The sequence below is a fragment of the Lipophrys pholis genome, assembly GCF_963383615.2.
Source record: "Lipophrys pholis genome assembly, chromosome: 12".
Classification (NCBI taxonomy): Eukaryota; Metazoa; Chordata; class Actinopteri; order Blenniiformes; family Blenniidae; genus Lipophrys; species Lipophrys pholis.
Genome location: NC_137641.1, coordinates 15276897 through 15292497, shown reverse-complemented (window position 1 = coordinate 15292497; position 15601 = coordinate 15276897). Strand labels below are relative to the sequence as shown.

The 15601-nt window shown below is 40.6% G+C and overlaps 1 protein-coding gene across 1 annotated transcript in view; it reads right to left on the bottom strand.

Annotated features, from left to right (window-relative positions):
• palm2akap2 (PALM2 and AKAP2 fusion) overlaps window positions 1–15601 on the bottom strand; it is an 81006-nt gene that overhangs the window by 41072 nt on the left and 24333 nt on the right. The window contains exons 4-6 of the mRNA XM_080476535.1: window positions 3494–3608; window positions 1721–1742; window positions 536–652 (exon numbers count right to left, since the gene is read on the bottom strand). Coding sequence (XP_080332661.1) covers window positions 536–652; window positions 1721–1742; window positions 3494–3608 — 254 coding nt within the window. The remainder of the gene's footprint in view (window positions 1–535; window positions 653–1720; window positions 1743–3493; window positions 3609–15601) is intronic.

The following is a 15601-nucleotide window of genomic DNA, read 5'->3' as shown; positions in this document are numbered from 1 at the left end:
ATGTATGTATGTATGTATGTATGTATGTATGTATGTATGTATGTATGTATGTATGTATGTATGTATGTATGTATGTATGTATGTATGTATGTATGTATGTATGTATGTATGTATGTAGCTATCCATCCATCTATCCACTGTATTTATATGTATGTACGTGTGTGTGTGTGTGTGTGCGCGCGCGCGTGTGCGTCAGAAGCAATATCGAGATTTCTTATTAAACTAAAAACTAATTAGGCTTCACTGTATAATTAAATTAATTTTTAGTCTGTTCTGTGTTTACCTACAAGTGGATATCTCCCTGTTAAGTAACAGTGTTTATCATTGTGTTTTACTGCAAGCACACACAGTAAGTTCTTGAGTCCACGCAAACGTGTACGTCTCTCCCTGTCGGCCCTCCATGTACATATGACTTTATACCAGCTATAATCCAACTTGGCTGAAGCCCAAAACTTTCCTGTTCTCCCTTCCTCTCTCCCTCCCTTCCTCACTCTCTCTTCACCTCCCTTGCCCTCCTCTCCTCCCTCAGCCTTACCAGGTCTTGGTGTGGCGTGCCCTCCAGAAGCAGGCAGGCCGGTCCGTGGCTGGGAGGCTGGGATGAGGTGGTTGGGGTCAGGGTCCATGCGGTCCGAGAGAGGGCGGCCACTGGCATCTAGTGAGCAGGAGCACGAGAGGAGAAATGACACATGGTCAGTGGGATGCAGTGTGAGGGAGAGTTACACACACACACACACACACACACACACACACACACACACACACACACACACACACACACACACACACACACACACACACACACACACACACACACACACACACACACACACTCTTAACCCCACTAACATCCTGATACACACACGAGTCAGGCTCGCATACACACACCTCAGTGATGTGTAGCCACACCCTTACACAAACAGACACACATGCATGCAGCCCTCTGTCAGGAAAATTAACCACGCCTCTGTGTGACTCTGCCCACCGTTATTCCATGCACACACACACACACACACACACACACACACACACACACACACACACACACACACACACACACACACACACACACACACACACACACACACACACACACACACACACACACACACACACACACACACACTTGCGTAGCCTCTGTGTCCGTAGCAACTCCAGTACCCCAACGGTTCAATGCTTATGCAGCAGAAGTGTGTGAGTGTGCGTTTGCGTACTTGTTACTGCTTTGTGTGTGTGATGGCAGGAACAAAGCTGCAGGGGCTTACAGGGCTTGATGATGAATAGGGTGGGATAAAGCCAGCGACTGCAGGCTGCAGAGTCATGGCCTTGTGTGTGTGTGAGATTCAATAGTTCTTGTTCTGTGTGTATGTGTGTGAGTGCAGGTACATCTGTGTCTGCGCGTAAACCCGCTAATATGACTGTGTGTGTGTGTGTGTGTGTGTGTGTGTGTGTGTGTGTGTGTGTGTGTGTGTGTGTGTGTGTATGTGTATGTGTGTGTGTGTGTTTGGGGGCTACGGGACCAAACGCTGGCTTGCATCCCTCCTGCCTCAGCGAGACTATTATTCACACACAGGCACGTTTGTTTGTGTGTGTGTGCGTGTGTGTGTGTGTGTGTGTGTGTGTGTGTGTGTGTGTGTGTGTGTGTGTGTGTGTGTGTGTGTGTGTGTGTGTGTGTGTGTGTGTGTGTGTGTGTGTGTGTGCGTGTGTATGTCATTGCTCATACCTTCATCCTGGGTCATCAGGCTCTGAAAGAAAGACAAACCAAGTGAGTCACAGCTGACGGCGACACAACTGGATCATATTTTGAGGATTCAAGGGGTGGACTGATTTACAGTCATACGAAAGACCACATTTGCATTAAAGTAATGAATTTTAACTCTGAAACCAAAATACCTGGTTGAAGTCAGTGCAAATGAAGGTTTATATCAGTCTTCTGAGCAAAGTTTCATTTGCAACAAAACATCAGCAAGATACACCAGAAACATGGATAAAAGGAGTAAAACTGCTCTTGAAGTTCGACTTTCATGATAGAATAAACTCCCCTTCGACAAAACATTCAACTAAAATTTAGAGAAGCAATTTTTGTGGCTTTTGTGTCCCATTTCTGCGAATTTTCTTTTTAAAATATAAATCAAAATGATATTTGACCCTTTATCAAATTATTATGTGTTGTATCTTGTGCGTTTCACCAGTTTATTCCCTTTCTGTTTTTTATGTTATATTCCCTTTTGGCGAATTGAGTTTCCAGTGTTGTCGTACAATTCGTAATGTTTCAAGTCTACTCATTTGGGTATTAACAATTAAGGTTTTTCCTGTAGGGTAATCTTAACCATAACCTCATATATTTGCAATTTATATCTCCGGGCCATGTTCATATGCAGCTGCATTTCAGAGCGAGTTAACATCTGTGTTGTTCAGATTCATTAGGTTAAAGCCTGTATTACGTCACCTGGCCATTGCTAGTGTTTCTTGTGCCACGCTTATGGTGTCTGACGTCTTTGATCAAGTGTGTGGCTTCATGTTTAAGTCACTTTGAGGAATTCCTGATTCTGTATTTTGCCTCTTTTGTCTTCTTGGTCATGATTATTGCTGGAGTTCCAGTTCTCGTTATGATTTGTATGTACGTTGACATTTCTGTTTCGGGACGTTTCTTGTGTGCTCTGTCCCTCCCCTCCTCAGGTATCATGTTGCTATGCCGTCTAATTGCTCACTTTAACTACTCTTTAACCACTCTACCTGATTGTGGTCAGATGGGTATCACTGTGCCCCCACTCTCTTTGTATATGTATCTATTATGCATGGTTGTCTTGTCAATTGCGAAGTTGTGAAGTTTCTTTGCTTTGCTGTTGGTGTCAGACACCATGTAGCAGCCAATTATTTATTAACGGACAATAATGTTACAACATGTATTATTTAAATGTCATAAAGTACTACATGCATCATGCACACTAACTTTCATCTAATTTGCAATTTTCCAGTGACACCTTGAGATCCACTGGAGTAGCTGGTAATGCAGGTCATCTTTCAATCCTAAATTTGCAGGGTGATTGAGCCTAATCTGCTCCTAAATGGAGGTCAAGCACGGTGCATGGTAGCTGTCACCATTGGTGTTCGACTGCATACAGTATATCAATGTGACAGCGTAGAGTGCTGAGAAACTGCTGAAGCGATGGAAACACAAGTCTATTTGTTTCTGAGGTTTAGTCTCAACAATAAAATGATTGTGCAAAATAAAAGAAAGAGGTGTTTTCATTATCACCCAGAAGGCTATGCAAGATACTGTACTGCTTCACTCCTCTTATTTGCTCACAGCGAGAAAGAGGTCTGATTAAGATAATGATAAACAGAATAAAATACAAGCCAAACACACAGTTTATGTGAGGTTTGAATTTGATACTTGTTAAAAGGAGGACAATAGCGTATAGCTACTGCAACGCGCTTTCAAAGCTCCTGCACCATTAACACTAATAGTCTTTAGCATTTTATGTTTGTATACCTTCTGCAGGTCCTCTATTGAGCGCTCTGTCTCTTTCAGGCGCTGTCGAAGAACCTGTTCTTTGGCTGAGATCTGGGACTCTTCACTCTCCAGGGCACCAATTTCAGACTCCAGCCTGCAAACACACATAAAATAGCATAAGCGTTTTGTATTATTCTCAAGATATTGGTAAGATTTCTACCAAAGAATATGTAATTTTGTTCATTTGAAACCAAACATGACAGCTGGGCTCATAAAAATCACTTGAGTCTATTATCATGAGGACAGATCCTTTCAGACTAAATGACTTTATCTGATTGTTATTCTGTCTGAGTGATTTTAAACCCAAATTCTAAAAGGGAGCTCAGACAATTGCAAAGAAACTGGGTAAAACAGTTTGGTACGATGGAACAAGACTGGGTAAAAGCCTGGTACTCAGCTGTCACAGGGTTTATTTTGTCAAACGGCGCTGAATTCATCATTTCATATTCAGCTCAGCAGTTGGGAAACTGAGGCAGCCACTTTATTTCCTACCTTATAATATACTGTATATACAGAGAGACCGGGAAGCCAACCAATCAAATAAATTGACAAACCTACCTACCTACCTACCTACCTACCTACCTACCTACCTACCTACCTACCCACCTACACACCAACATACCTACATACCTACCCACCCACCTACCTACCAACCCTACGATCTTACTTACTGAACCAACCAACCAACCAACCAACAACAAACAGTGACCTGCGTACCTACTTCCAACAATCTCTGCATAATGCCGTATATTATACATGCATAAAATCGTGCCGTCCATCTCAACATCCCTTTCATCACAGTAATAAAGGAGGTAACTCTTTTTTGTTTGATGATTCAAGAACCGTAGGAATGTCTGAACAGCCAGTTCTGCCAATGTTGCTTTTCTCGAGACATCAGAAGCATTCCTGCACTTTGCCTAGCACAGGCCTCTGTTCACATACATCATGCATCATGCTCACGTGGAGAATTGAGGAGATTAATGTGAACATGTGAACAACAATACTAGGAAGCAGTCAGGGAGGAGGACCAGGGTTGCTTCCTTGCTACAGAATACACTCCTCCGGGACTTGAGGAATTTGTGCGGCAGGGTCTGTGTGTGTGTGTGTGTGTGTGTGTGTGTGTGTGTGTGTGTGTGTGTGTGTGTGTGTGTGTGTGTGTGTGTGTGTGTGTGTGTGTGTGTGTTCATGCATCCAAAAGAAATATTAAAGTACTATGATCAACGATCAATTTTCCCACGGTATTGGAGAATTATTCGAGTTCAGCCATCATATCTGTAGCAGTGAATATGAACATGCTGTGCTGAGTCCACTGTGTACCAAATGAGAGATGTTTCATCCTAAGCCTTTTACAAAAACACAAGCACCCAGGTTGATGGCATGCCTAATTAGACTGCCGAGGTTTCAAAATGTCAACCATGAACATAAGGAGGTTTTTTTTTAATTAGCCACAGCAAATTCAAAGCATTGCACCATCGACTTCAGTAGGAGTTCCTCTGGAAATGATAACTGATGTGCAACAGAGAAAATCCTCCCAGTTCTACATCTAACGGATGCCTTCATTTCAACTCATTGCTGAAGGTGGTTCAGTTGCGTGGCATGCAGGTGGTACACAGCTACTTAACAATCATAATACTGCAGGAGATTGTTTTCCAAAGCTCTGATAATTGTGGAGGTTCAGGAGAACACTCAGCTAGAGTCCCCAGTCAAACAATGGCTGTGCTATATTGTGCGGGGAAAGCTCTGCTTACTTGTTGGTTGCTTCTAAATACTGAATCGAGCATAAAAACTGCATCATAATTAAAATGTAACTGTGTCCTCAACACACTACACATATCCTCATAATCATTGCAGGTCAGGGTTGGTCAGTCTGATATGAAATGAGTCTCCTCATATGTTTGTGTATTGAAAAATAATAGCTGCTTGTCCTTGCTGTAAAGTGAATTGAATATAGTAACATTCAAGACAGCTATTGTAAAACTAGTGTCCTTTCTGAGGAGAGCCGGCGTCTTATCAGAGTGCATTGTCCATTACAATGCAGCCTGTCCGAATCCTATTGAACTGGAACATTGGACACTTTCCTAGTGATTCAAGCACAATTTGAGTTGGTGAAGGTAAATTATTACAACCAAGAATCTTATCTTAAGTCATTGAAATCATTTCCTTCAACTTAGTGTCAGAACTCATTTTGAGGCTTTAATTCCACATTTAGAAATGCAGTAATGCATCATTTTCAACACTAACCTTGATTGTGTGTGAAAGACTATCTGAACAATAGCAACGAATAGCAAGACCAGCACTATTATTTAAAGGGTTTTAACAAGATTAGGCATGTGTTGTCTTAAAATGGACTTCCAGAGTAATTCCAATGAGAAAAATTCTCAAAAGGATATTATGAATATATGCCATGAGTGTAGGTTTGTCTCCTCAAGTTGAATATGCAACACAGAGAAAGAGATCAGAATGAATCCAAATGAAATGCACCGAGATTTTAAAAGCATTATAATCTTTGCCCTCAAAGATTTTAAGGGTTTAAAACTCAAAATTCTAAATAAACATACACTGATCGACAAAAAACACCCAAAATGTGTAAAATACCTTAGTAATTATCTCAGGACTTCTCAAACAGACTGAACTGTTCAGTCAGTCCAACCGTCCAATCAGTTGATGGATCATACTTTCAATTAAAAGAAAGAAAGAAAGAAAGAAAGAAAGAAAGAAAGAAAGAAAGAAAGAAAGAAATACACACTGGTAGATGGAATGATAAACGTAACGACTGACCAAGCAGTAACTGACAGGTGAACTGCTGCAACTCTTTGAGCTGGACTGAAGGCAGGCTGGGAGCGACAGGGATACATCAAAATCATATAAGTGGTATCAATCTAATCTTACATTACCTGTAAAGGTGTGATTAACATTAAGGCCTTGGTCTCATGAAGGGACATGACACCACGTCTAGATTTCAGGACTAAAATGCCTTCTGTAACCAACCATCTAGGCAATGACCTTTAACTGGATAAAATGTTGGGAATCACTGATTGAAATCAGAATCATTTATAAGCCTGTGCAGTAACACAAGCTGTACAACATTTGTCACACAAACCACAACTTTGACCTCAAATGTGTTTTATCTCTCCATGGCAGTAATGTGTGCACAGAAATGCACCTCATGTATCTCCTCCTCCCTGCTCCTCCCAATCTCATTTTCTTTTTTTCCACCTTTTCTAGCAGGAAATGGGTTTTACTTCTGCTTCCTCTAAGCTGCATGACGTCTTGCCAGAATTAACGACAAGCAAGACTTTTGACTGGAGGAGTACTCGCAGTTTCTTAATCTGCTCTGGTGCAGTGACAACATTCTGTATGTATAGTCTAACGGGTGAAAAACAATGTCAGTATAAAGAGGCACACTGATGGGTTGGACCAGACGATTTTCTATCATTATGCTGAGATGCCAAACAAGCTGTGTTTGGTCAATTCTGATGAGATTTTCTTGAGTAAATGTTTCAGTTTTGTTTTAACAGTTTATTTATTTATTGTAAAAAATGTTTTTTTTAAATAAACTGACACGTGCACTGAGGTTATTGAAAGTACCCCTGAATGTACCAGTGCCTCCTCCTAAAAATCAAAAATGTTTATTTAACACCGACTGTAATGCAGTGACAAATGGATGCAGTGTGACATAATCATCTCTTTGCATCTGTTGCATAATAGTCCTTGTCATTTGTTACAACCCTTGAATTAATCGTCATGTTATTCATAAACATATTTCTTATGTAAATCTAAATCAGTCATTGTGAGTATGACCTCTCAGTGTTACACTCAGTCTGTGCATGGCACTTTTTGAGATCACACTCATTTAAAAATTGCAATAAAGATGATGTGGAAGCAACAAGAAGAAGTTGAAAATATGGTCGGAATGAGATGAGAATTATGGGAGTAAATCAGATTTTACTATTCATCCTGCTGTACATTCACATTGGGTTATATGTGTTTTATCTGGCCTGTCAGGGTGTCTTATGGAGCTTGTGTCTGGCTCCCTCTAGTGATCAAACATGTCCAAAACTGAGTGCAGTGAGAAGGAAGACTTAACACCTTTGGATAACTTCCATCTGTGACCCTCTCATGAGGTAACACTGATATGTTTGCACAGTGTTGCATGATATGCATAATAAATCTGGTATTTGAGGATATAACCTGCCATAAAACCAGCAGAAAGTTGAAATAACGGCTGCTATTCTACCGACTTCCAGATCTTGCGTCATTTGTTTTTTCTGTGAATCATTTCAGATTCCAGAAAATCCATCAAAGACGTCTAAACTTATCAAGCAGAAGACTACTGTGAAATTGGTCTGAAACTGATCTTTGTCTTTGTCTGTGTGCCATCTCCTGCTACTTTCTTCGCTCTTTGTTTACTCTGTTCTTAACACTTTCACATCTATCTGTGTGGCAGCCCTGAAACGGACCACTGATGTCATTGTCCCGCCCTGTTAGCCCACCGCAGGCCAGTTGCCATGGCTGCTTTCCACATCATACAGAAAGAGGAAGAGCAGACATCTGGTTTTGTGCGCAGTGTGATGTGTGTGCGTGTGTGCCTGTTTTTTGAGTGTGTATACACACACAGCGTCCGAAATACAAAGACAGACAATGCAATGACAGACTGAGTAAGTGTAAGAGGGAAATGTTCAAACCACCCTGTGTGGTTATACGTGAGGCCGTATATGTCTGGAAACAGTCCAAGCTGCTTTCTTGATACACTTTTACTTCTTGGAAATGAGGGATTACAATTGTGGGAGGCTCAGTGTGTAAAGTTGATAATTTTCAAATCTCAAAGGCTGGTTGTCCTATACAGAATTTTACACTGTGCAAGACACAGAACACAGTCATTGCTACTGCTGCGTGAGCGAATATGACATATATCTTTAAGCTGCTCATGTGGTACAATGCACTGAAGGTCCATTTGCCATTTAAGAACCATGATTCATGAACCAAGATGAAATAATCTCACCTACTGAGGTAGCTTTTCAGTGAGCAGAGCCAAACAGCAGAAACTCCTTCAAGCACATAATATAACTTTACACAGGGCAGTTCAGTTTGCTGATCCTTGTCCCCGATGCTTTCTCAGGCACAACTTATAAATGGATTACATTTATATAGCACTTACAATGTTAAGCACATTCACTCATTCTCATGCCAGTCCATCCATTGGGAGCAGTTTCAGTGTCTTAAGGACTGACATGTGGACATGAGGACGACCCTATCAACTGAGCCACAGCCACACCAAAAACAAAACTAATAATGTGACTGACAATCCCAGGAGCAACCTCATTTTGAGTTTCTGTATTTTAAGCTGCAGTCAGTCCAACTACGTGCATTCAGTGTATATGTAAATAGCATATACACAAAATGGATGTGTGAATTCACGCTACCTTTAGCCTTTCCGGCTTCATTGCAGGAACTTTGAGAAAGATGGAATTACATTTACCAAAACTCCTTTAGGCGTATGACTCTCCTGTCTTACGACCAATCCTTATTTAGGCTCAGAAAATGCAAAAGCGAATGTCATGAGTTCCAGTAGTGTGCCACTGTTTATCGACTTGTTAGCAGAGACCAAACACTTCCTCAGTGAAACCCGAGTAGGTCCGGCGGTGCCTATTGTAAATCCTGAACAAACAAAGAGGCTAAATTTGCTCCCCTAAAAGCAGGCGCCGTAAACAGCCACGCTCAGGAGACAATCTGGAGAATGTTGTCATCATTGCATTGCTTCGACTTGTAACCTGCTGGTCTTCTGGTCTAAATGTCAGCCAGTTTGTGTTCTGAAAAACCTGTGTAATACACAAAACCTTATTTTGTTGTCCACAAATGGCAATAACAAATCTTGTGGAAGTTCTTAACAGGAAAAAAACAACAACTAAGTGACATTGTCAGGGGACAAAATGGCAGAAAATAAAGATGTTGCCTGCCTTTAACCATAGTCATGTATGGATGTATGGGTACCGAGATGATTGCTGAGAAATGCAGCTGAACCCAACACTGGTCGTTTATAGATAAGATCACACAGTTTCAAATAAATTCAGTGATAATTTGTGAGTATTAACACATCTAACACAATGGAAATGAGCATCAGTGGCCTCCAAATTAAAAAGTAGCCAAATGAGTCAAAACAACAAACAAAAGTCTCTGAGTTTGAGGTCATTTTAACAAAAAACCAACAAAAAACCAAAACCCTAAATAGAACCACTTAATGATTTGTCAAATGAAGTGACGGTTCCTTGGTGTACCTTATATTATTTGAGACTTCAATTTCCTGCAACCCGAACTTGAATCACATATAGAAGTTAAATGGACTGTTGGATAATTTGGCCTTTAAAATAAAGTCTTGTCATCATAAATGAATCCAAACCTGGCAGGCTTCTTTTCTTTTTCACTTTTAAATTCATTTCGACCCGAGGTGCCAAACTAGGTCTGTCAGATGACCTCAATGGCAAATTTGTCAGTAACTAACTGGCATTCAAAATGTGTCAACTGATAGCACTCACATAGCACAGTGGCCCGACTCCATTCATAACCCGTAAACAGCAGCAATACCTGCAGTAATGTAGCAGTGAAATCCAACACATTTAATGTAAGTAAGAATAGCGATGGTGTGAAAGCTATCCTATGACGGTGACTTTCTGAACACATGCACACAAAAGCTGTTTTGTTTATTAGATTGCATTGTTTTTTCTCAAAACGTGGGTTATGTTACCTTTAGCGAAACAGAAGTGGATAGTCAAACTAAGGTTCATGTGGATTTCTTTTCCAGAAGGTAAAATGTGAGACTGTTGGCTTGAAAAGTATTTGTTTTCTTTCAATCGATTGCCTGTTTCCCATTACAGCCACAGGATTTATTTAGACTGACCACATATACGTCATGGAGCCCACCAGACAAAGTCCATAGTGTAATATATCTGCACTCAGTCCCTAAATGCCCTAAAGACACACAGGCCTCACGGTCTCCAAGAGAAATGTATTGCCCTGAGTGATGATGTGTGCACCTCATCACAAACTGGATCTGGAGGTTGGCATGAAAACAGACACAAACAGTCTCCCGCTGTGACAAACATCAGGTGGACCGATGAAATGAAACCGTGATCTCAGGCTAATCGCAAAATTCAAATTCCCATCACACAGAGAAGAAGCAGGGACGTGTTTCAGCACTGTACTGTTTTATTTTTGTCCCTGAGTTGGATAGTTTCTTAGCCCACATTCACACAGACTGTTCTGTGATCCTTCCTGCTTTTTGTTGAGCACGATTAAGTGTCCTGGACTAAGATTCACACACACACAAATAAAGATACCTGCAGTGTTGTGTACAGTTGCACGGTGTATAAAGGCAAATTACAGGTCGAGCTGTCGGCAACAACACGAGGTGTGACGGGGTCCCTTTAAGTAGTGGCTGCATGAAAACAGTTATTATTGTAATGAGTATCCTCTGCAGTCTAACGACATTCACATTATTATACCAGAGCAGATGAAGTGAAGATGTTAATTCAGCATGAACTATTGCTTTTGCTGCTTTGCTAAGCTTCCATTTTGCATAAATAGTTTTTTTTAAAAGCCTCTAAATGAGCATAGATTAATATTTGGCTTGAAGAGCAAAATGAAAAACTGTGAGTGCCACTTGTCTCTTCTGTTTATCCACCATCCTCCAGTATTTTCTCTTACCTCCTCATAGTGACTGGGTGTTAGAAGGTGTGATTGACACATTCAGTGTGATTAATATTCCACTGTCTGATTGATAGGAGAGCTGTCAGTCCCGGCTCCATCGTTTACAAGTGATGCCTGTTTCTGTTCAGAACTTTGAAATCACAGCATGAGACAGTCTGATGAAACGACTGCAAGTATTTATTAATTTTTTTTTTACATAATTGCTTTTGTGGCACCGACTTTATTTATTCTGGTTGTTTTGCGTACCTGCATTGTGCAGATGTTGCCTAAATAAAACCTTAATCTGCCTACAGTAAAACAATACTTACAAAAGGATGCATCATATGTGTTGAAGCTGTGGCACAAAACTTTTGGTTTCTCCAAGATGAAAAATAAGAGACTGTGGGGATATTTGTGATATTTCACTTAAAATCTGTTATCTCCTGTTGTCACAGTCTTTGGGCCATGACAGCCACTTGTATATAAGGCGTCTAAAAATCAACAGAAGAGCTTCAGAAAATCTTGAAACGACCAACAATGATGTAAGAGATTGCAGTTTTCTGATTGTATTTGCATTCTCTGTCTACTTCTACACAAGCTTTTTTTTATCATGACATAAATTCCACTTAATTGATTTATTTATCTGATTTATTTGATGAAAATGACGCTCATGATGGTGTTATTCAGGTGTGACCTACGTCACAGTGGGTGTCACCTCAGACTCAGTGAAGGTTGATATTGTGCAGTAAAACAAATGTTGTGTAACACATGTTGCACACAGTCTTTTTCTGGAAGGGTCTCAAACAGGGGCCGCATTATGTTGCACTGGTCAGTGCTCCCACAGTGAGAACACCTGGGATCAAATCCCGGCCGGGCCTCAAACAATTATTGGGTGACATCTGAACAACCTGGCATAAAGGATCACTTACATTAGTGTGAATGCATTTTCTAGTTAAGAGTAAGATTACTGGAAAATTTAAGAATAATTTTGTCCCTTGAGTTCTGGATTGATATCATTCAGCATCTGTGAGGAACACGCCCCCACAGGACAAACTAATGTGTGCTCTTGTAGGATCTGAGACCTAATTCAAATATAGTCGCAGTTTTTTGTTTGTTTGTTTTTGATCATGAAACATTGATTTATTTCTACTTCACACAATATGTAATTCAATGATGTTCCCTAAAGGCCTCACATGCTGGCCGGCATGATGTGTTCACAGAAACTTGGAACTGGGAATGCTACGAGTTTGGCAATTTTCATATTTCCCAGTTTAGAGCGTTCATCGGTCAATAAGAAACAAGCAACATATCAGTGCTGCTTTCCGACTGCTACCAGATCATAACGAATATACAAACAAGCCCGTAATAATAAACAACAAAGACGGGGATGAAATAACCCAATGGAAGCGGGAGAATTTATATTCACACGACATTAAACACGTTCATAGACCCACAATTACTTTGCTTTCTACTGTTAACACATATTGCAGGATTTATAGTGACGCTCTGTTCACGAGGTGTGAAGCAGCAGTGTGGTAATTTAGTGCTTTCAGCACGAGAAACAATTTAGATGTAACCACTTTCCGGTTGTTCCTGAACGCACCACCTTTAAGTGCAATGCATGTGAATGAGTTAATCCTGCAGCAGAAACGTCAACAGGTATGTGGAAAAAAACTACACCAAACCTACAAATATCTGTGAATGCTTCCTTTTACTATAATATGAGGTTCAGACACCAGTAAAGCCTGAAGGCACCACATTCGATGTCTTTTGTTTTCAAAGATATTTAGTATTTAAAGGTGTGAAATAGTTGAAAAGCCCCAAGTCTTCACGTGTGTTTTTCTGTTTCATCATTTATTTCATCATAGAAACTGCAAACTAACAAAACATTAAATCCTGCCTGAAACATCAGAAAACAATTGAAATCAAAGCATGCAATTAACATTGTTTGGTCCTGTTTTGTGTTTTGGAAATAGTGTCCAACTACTAAATCTCCCGTGTGTTTAATGCATTTAGTTTGCTGATTTAATTGAATCAAAGAGCTCAACCTGCCTCAATTCGGGGACTGTAAAGTCAGACATGAGAAGGGGAGCATGGAGAGGAGCCGGATCTCCTCAAGGATGGAGTACTCATGATGGACTATCTATTTGTTTCTCTGTTTTTTGACTTGAAATCTCAAGGCTGTAGCCTGGATTTTTTCGGAACTAAGGGTCATTGGATCATTGCTGCAACTTCCACACAGTAGAGGGCTCTGATTGAGCAAGAGGGCTCTGAGCATGGGATTGGAGGACACTTTTCCTTAAAAAAATACATACATACATAAAAAAAAAAAAAAAGAGTTTACTTTTGGATTTGGGAGCAGATTTAATGTTTTCAGGGTACGGTTTCAGTGTCTGGGGTTTGTTTTCACTGTGCTTACAGCTGGAGCTCTAATAGTCTTACGCCTTGTCTGGTGTTAGGTTAAGAAAATATGTCGTACTCGGCAATATTTTGCCAAGCAGCTGTGTTTGACTGAGAGAAACGCACAGCCCTGTGAACCTGGCCTCATCAAACTATATTTGGATCCAGATGTAGGTTTTACATAATATCCTCTTGAATCCACGGTGCAAATCTTGAAGGCCTCAGAATATCCCAGTGGTACGTTAGACTTTGCATGCTGGCCACAGTGCTACTAAATCCAGAAGCGCTATTATTTTAACAGTTTAAAAAGAAAAAAAAAAAAAAGAAGAGGAGTTTGCACTCTCATACTGCCACTGTGAGGCAAAAGACAAACATTGTTAGGACATTACGTAACACAGAGCAGAGCACTTCGTGCGGGTTGTTGCAATAAGTATGGTTCACGGTTGCCAGGCCGCTTCATTCGTCTTCACAGGCTCTTATTTGCCTCTTCAGCACCGTTGTACAGCCAAGAGGATTTCTGGTCTGGTAATTTATTGATGGTTAGACCAGGAAGGACGAGGCATTATTGATCTGCTGTGTAGGAATCAGGGCAGTGCAACTGCGGGATTCAGCGGGAAAAAAAATAAGGGTAAATAGTCAGAGGGGATACTTAAAAACAGGAATATGTAGGTGAGTGATGTACATTTTGTACCAAACATTTCAAGTGAAAACACATCGTTGTTGCATTTTTGTTTCAGAAAAGTTTCACGTTAACACAGCAAAGTTTTGAAAACCATGTCCATTTAGATGGGAACTGCAGAAATGCTGAAAATGATGTAGTTCTCATGTTGGGCCACCAGTGGGTGCTGTTGGTTGTTTTAGGAATGAAACCACACACACATGCAGAGAATAATCTGCTATAAACATTTACAAATATCGAGACCATCGACTTTGAGTAATGCCACTACAGTTGTAGTCCGCATGCACAGAAGAGCAGAGTTTTTAAAAGAAGTTGCGTTTTTCCCAGTTAACATGTCGAAAGAACCAGGGATTTTTTGGGAAAAGTTCCACCTTGGAAGCTGTTTTCAAAAAGTTGCCTTCACCGTGGCTCCGAGCACCATTGTTTAATTTATAGACACCGAAAACACAACAAAACTTCACTGTTTTCACTTGAAAAACGAGGCCTTAGTTTGTATATATTGTTCTATTTTGTTGGCCATATCGATGACAAGCTCACAAACCAATTTATTGTGACTGGTCTGAAAAACAGCTGACTGAGGACACGTGTTCAGTTTTCTTCTCTGGTAAAGAGTCTGTCAGGATGAAGCGCTTGTGTGATAAATTCAACACTCGCCAGTGATATTTAGTATTTGGCCGATTGACGCTCATTACAGTAATGTTATACACTAAGCAGTGTAAGCATAAACATCTGTTTCAAACTCCCTCAAGTAGAAACTTGAAAACTTCAGCAACAAACAACTATTCTGTTGATGGCCAGCAGCTGTCTGAAACTTTATAATTTTAATATTTTTTGAATTTCCAAGAGCCAAACATCGTTGTGAGACAACATTCAGTCTTAAAGGAATATGTGGAGGGGGGGGGGGGGGGTCTTAACTGTTGTTGGTGGCGACCTAAAATGGCAGAACTGAAAAAAATGCAAGATTTTAAACAGATAAAGACAAACTGTAAAAGTTTAATCAGGCTTCATTTGATCAGTGCTGCAACATGTAAGCAAACTTAATCAGAATACTAATTTGCATGTCTCAAGTGATTTCCTGTTTATTGTAGGAGACATACTCCTTCATCTCCTGAGGGCTCCTCTACTTGTCCTGCAGATGTGGCAGAATGTGCTTTAACCAAAAACAAAAAGCCCAGTACGCCATGAAACAAGCCAAAATCCAAAAGAAGCAGTGTGAGGACGGTCCGAGTCAGAGGCACATTGTGAGAAGGCCTTTCTCCTGCCGTATCCCTCTCCGTCTGCGTTTACCCTGCCCGTCCACGTAATGATAGGGAACATCAGTAAAA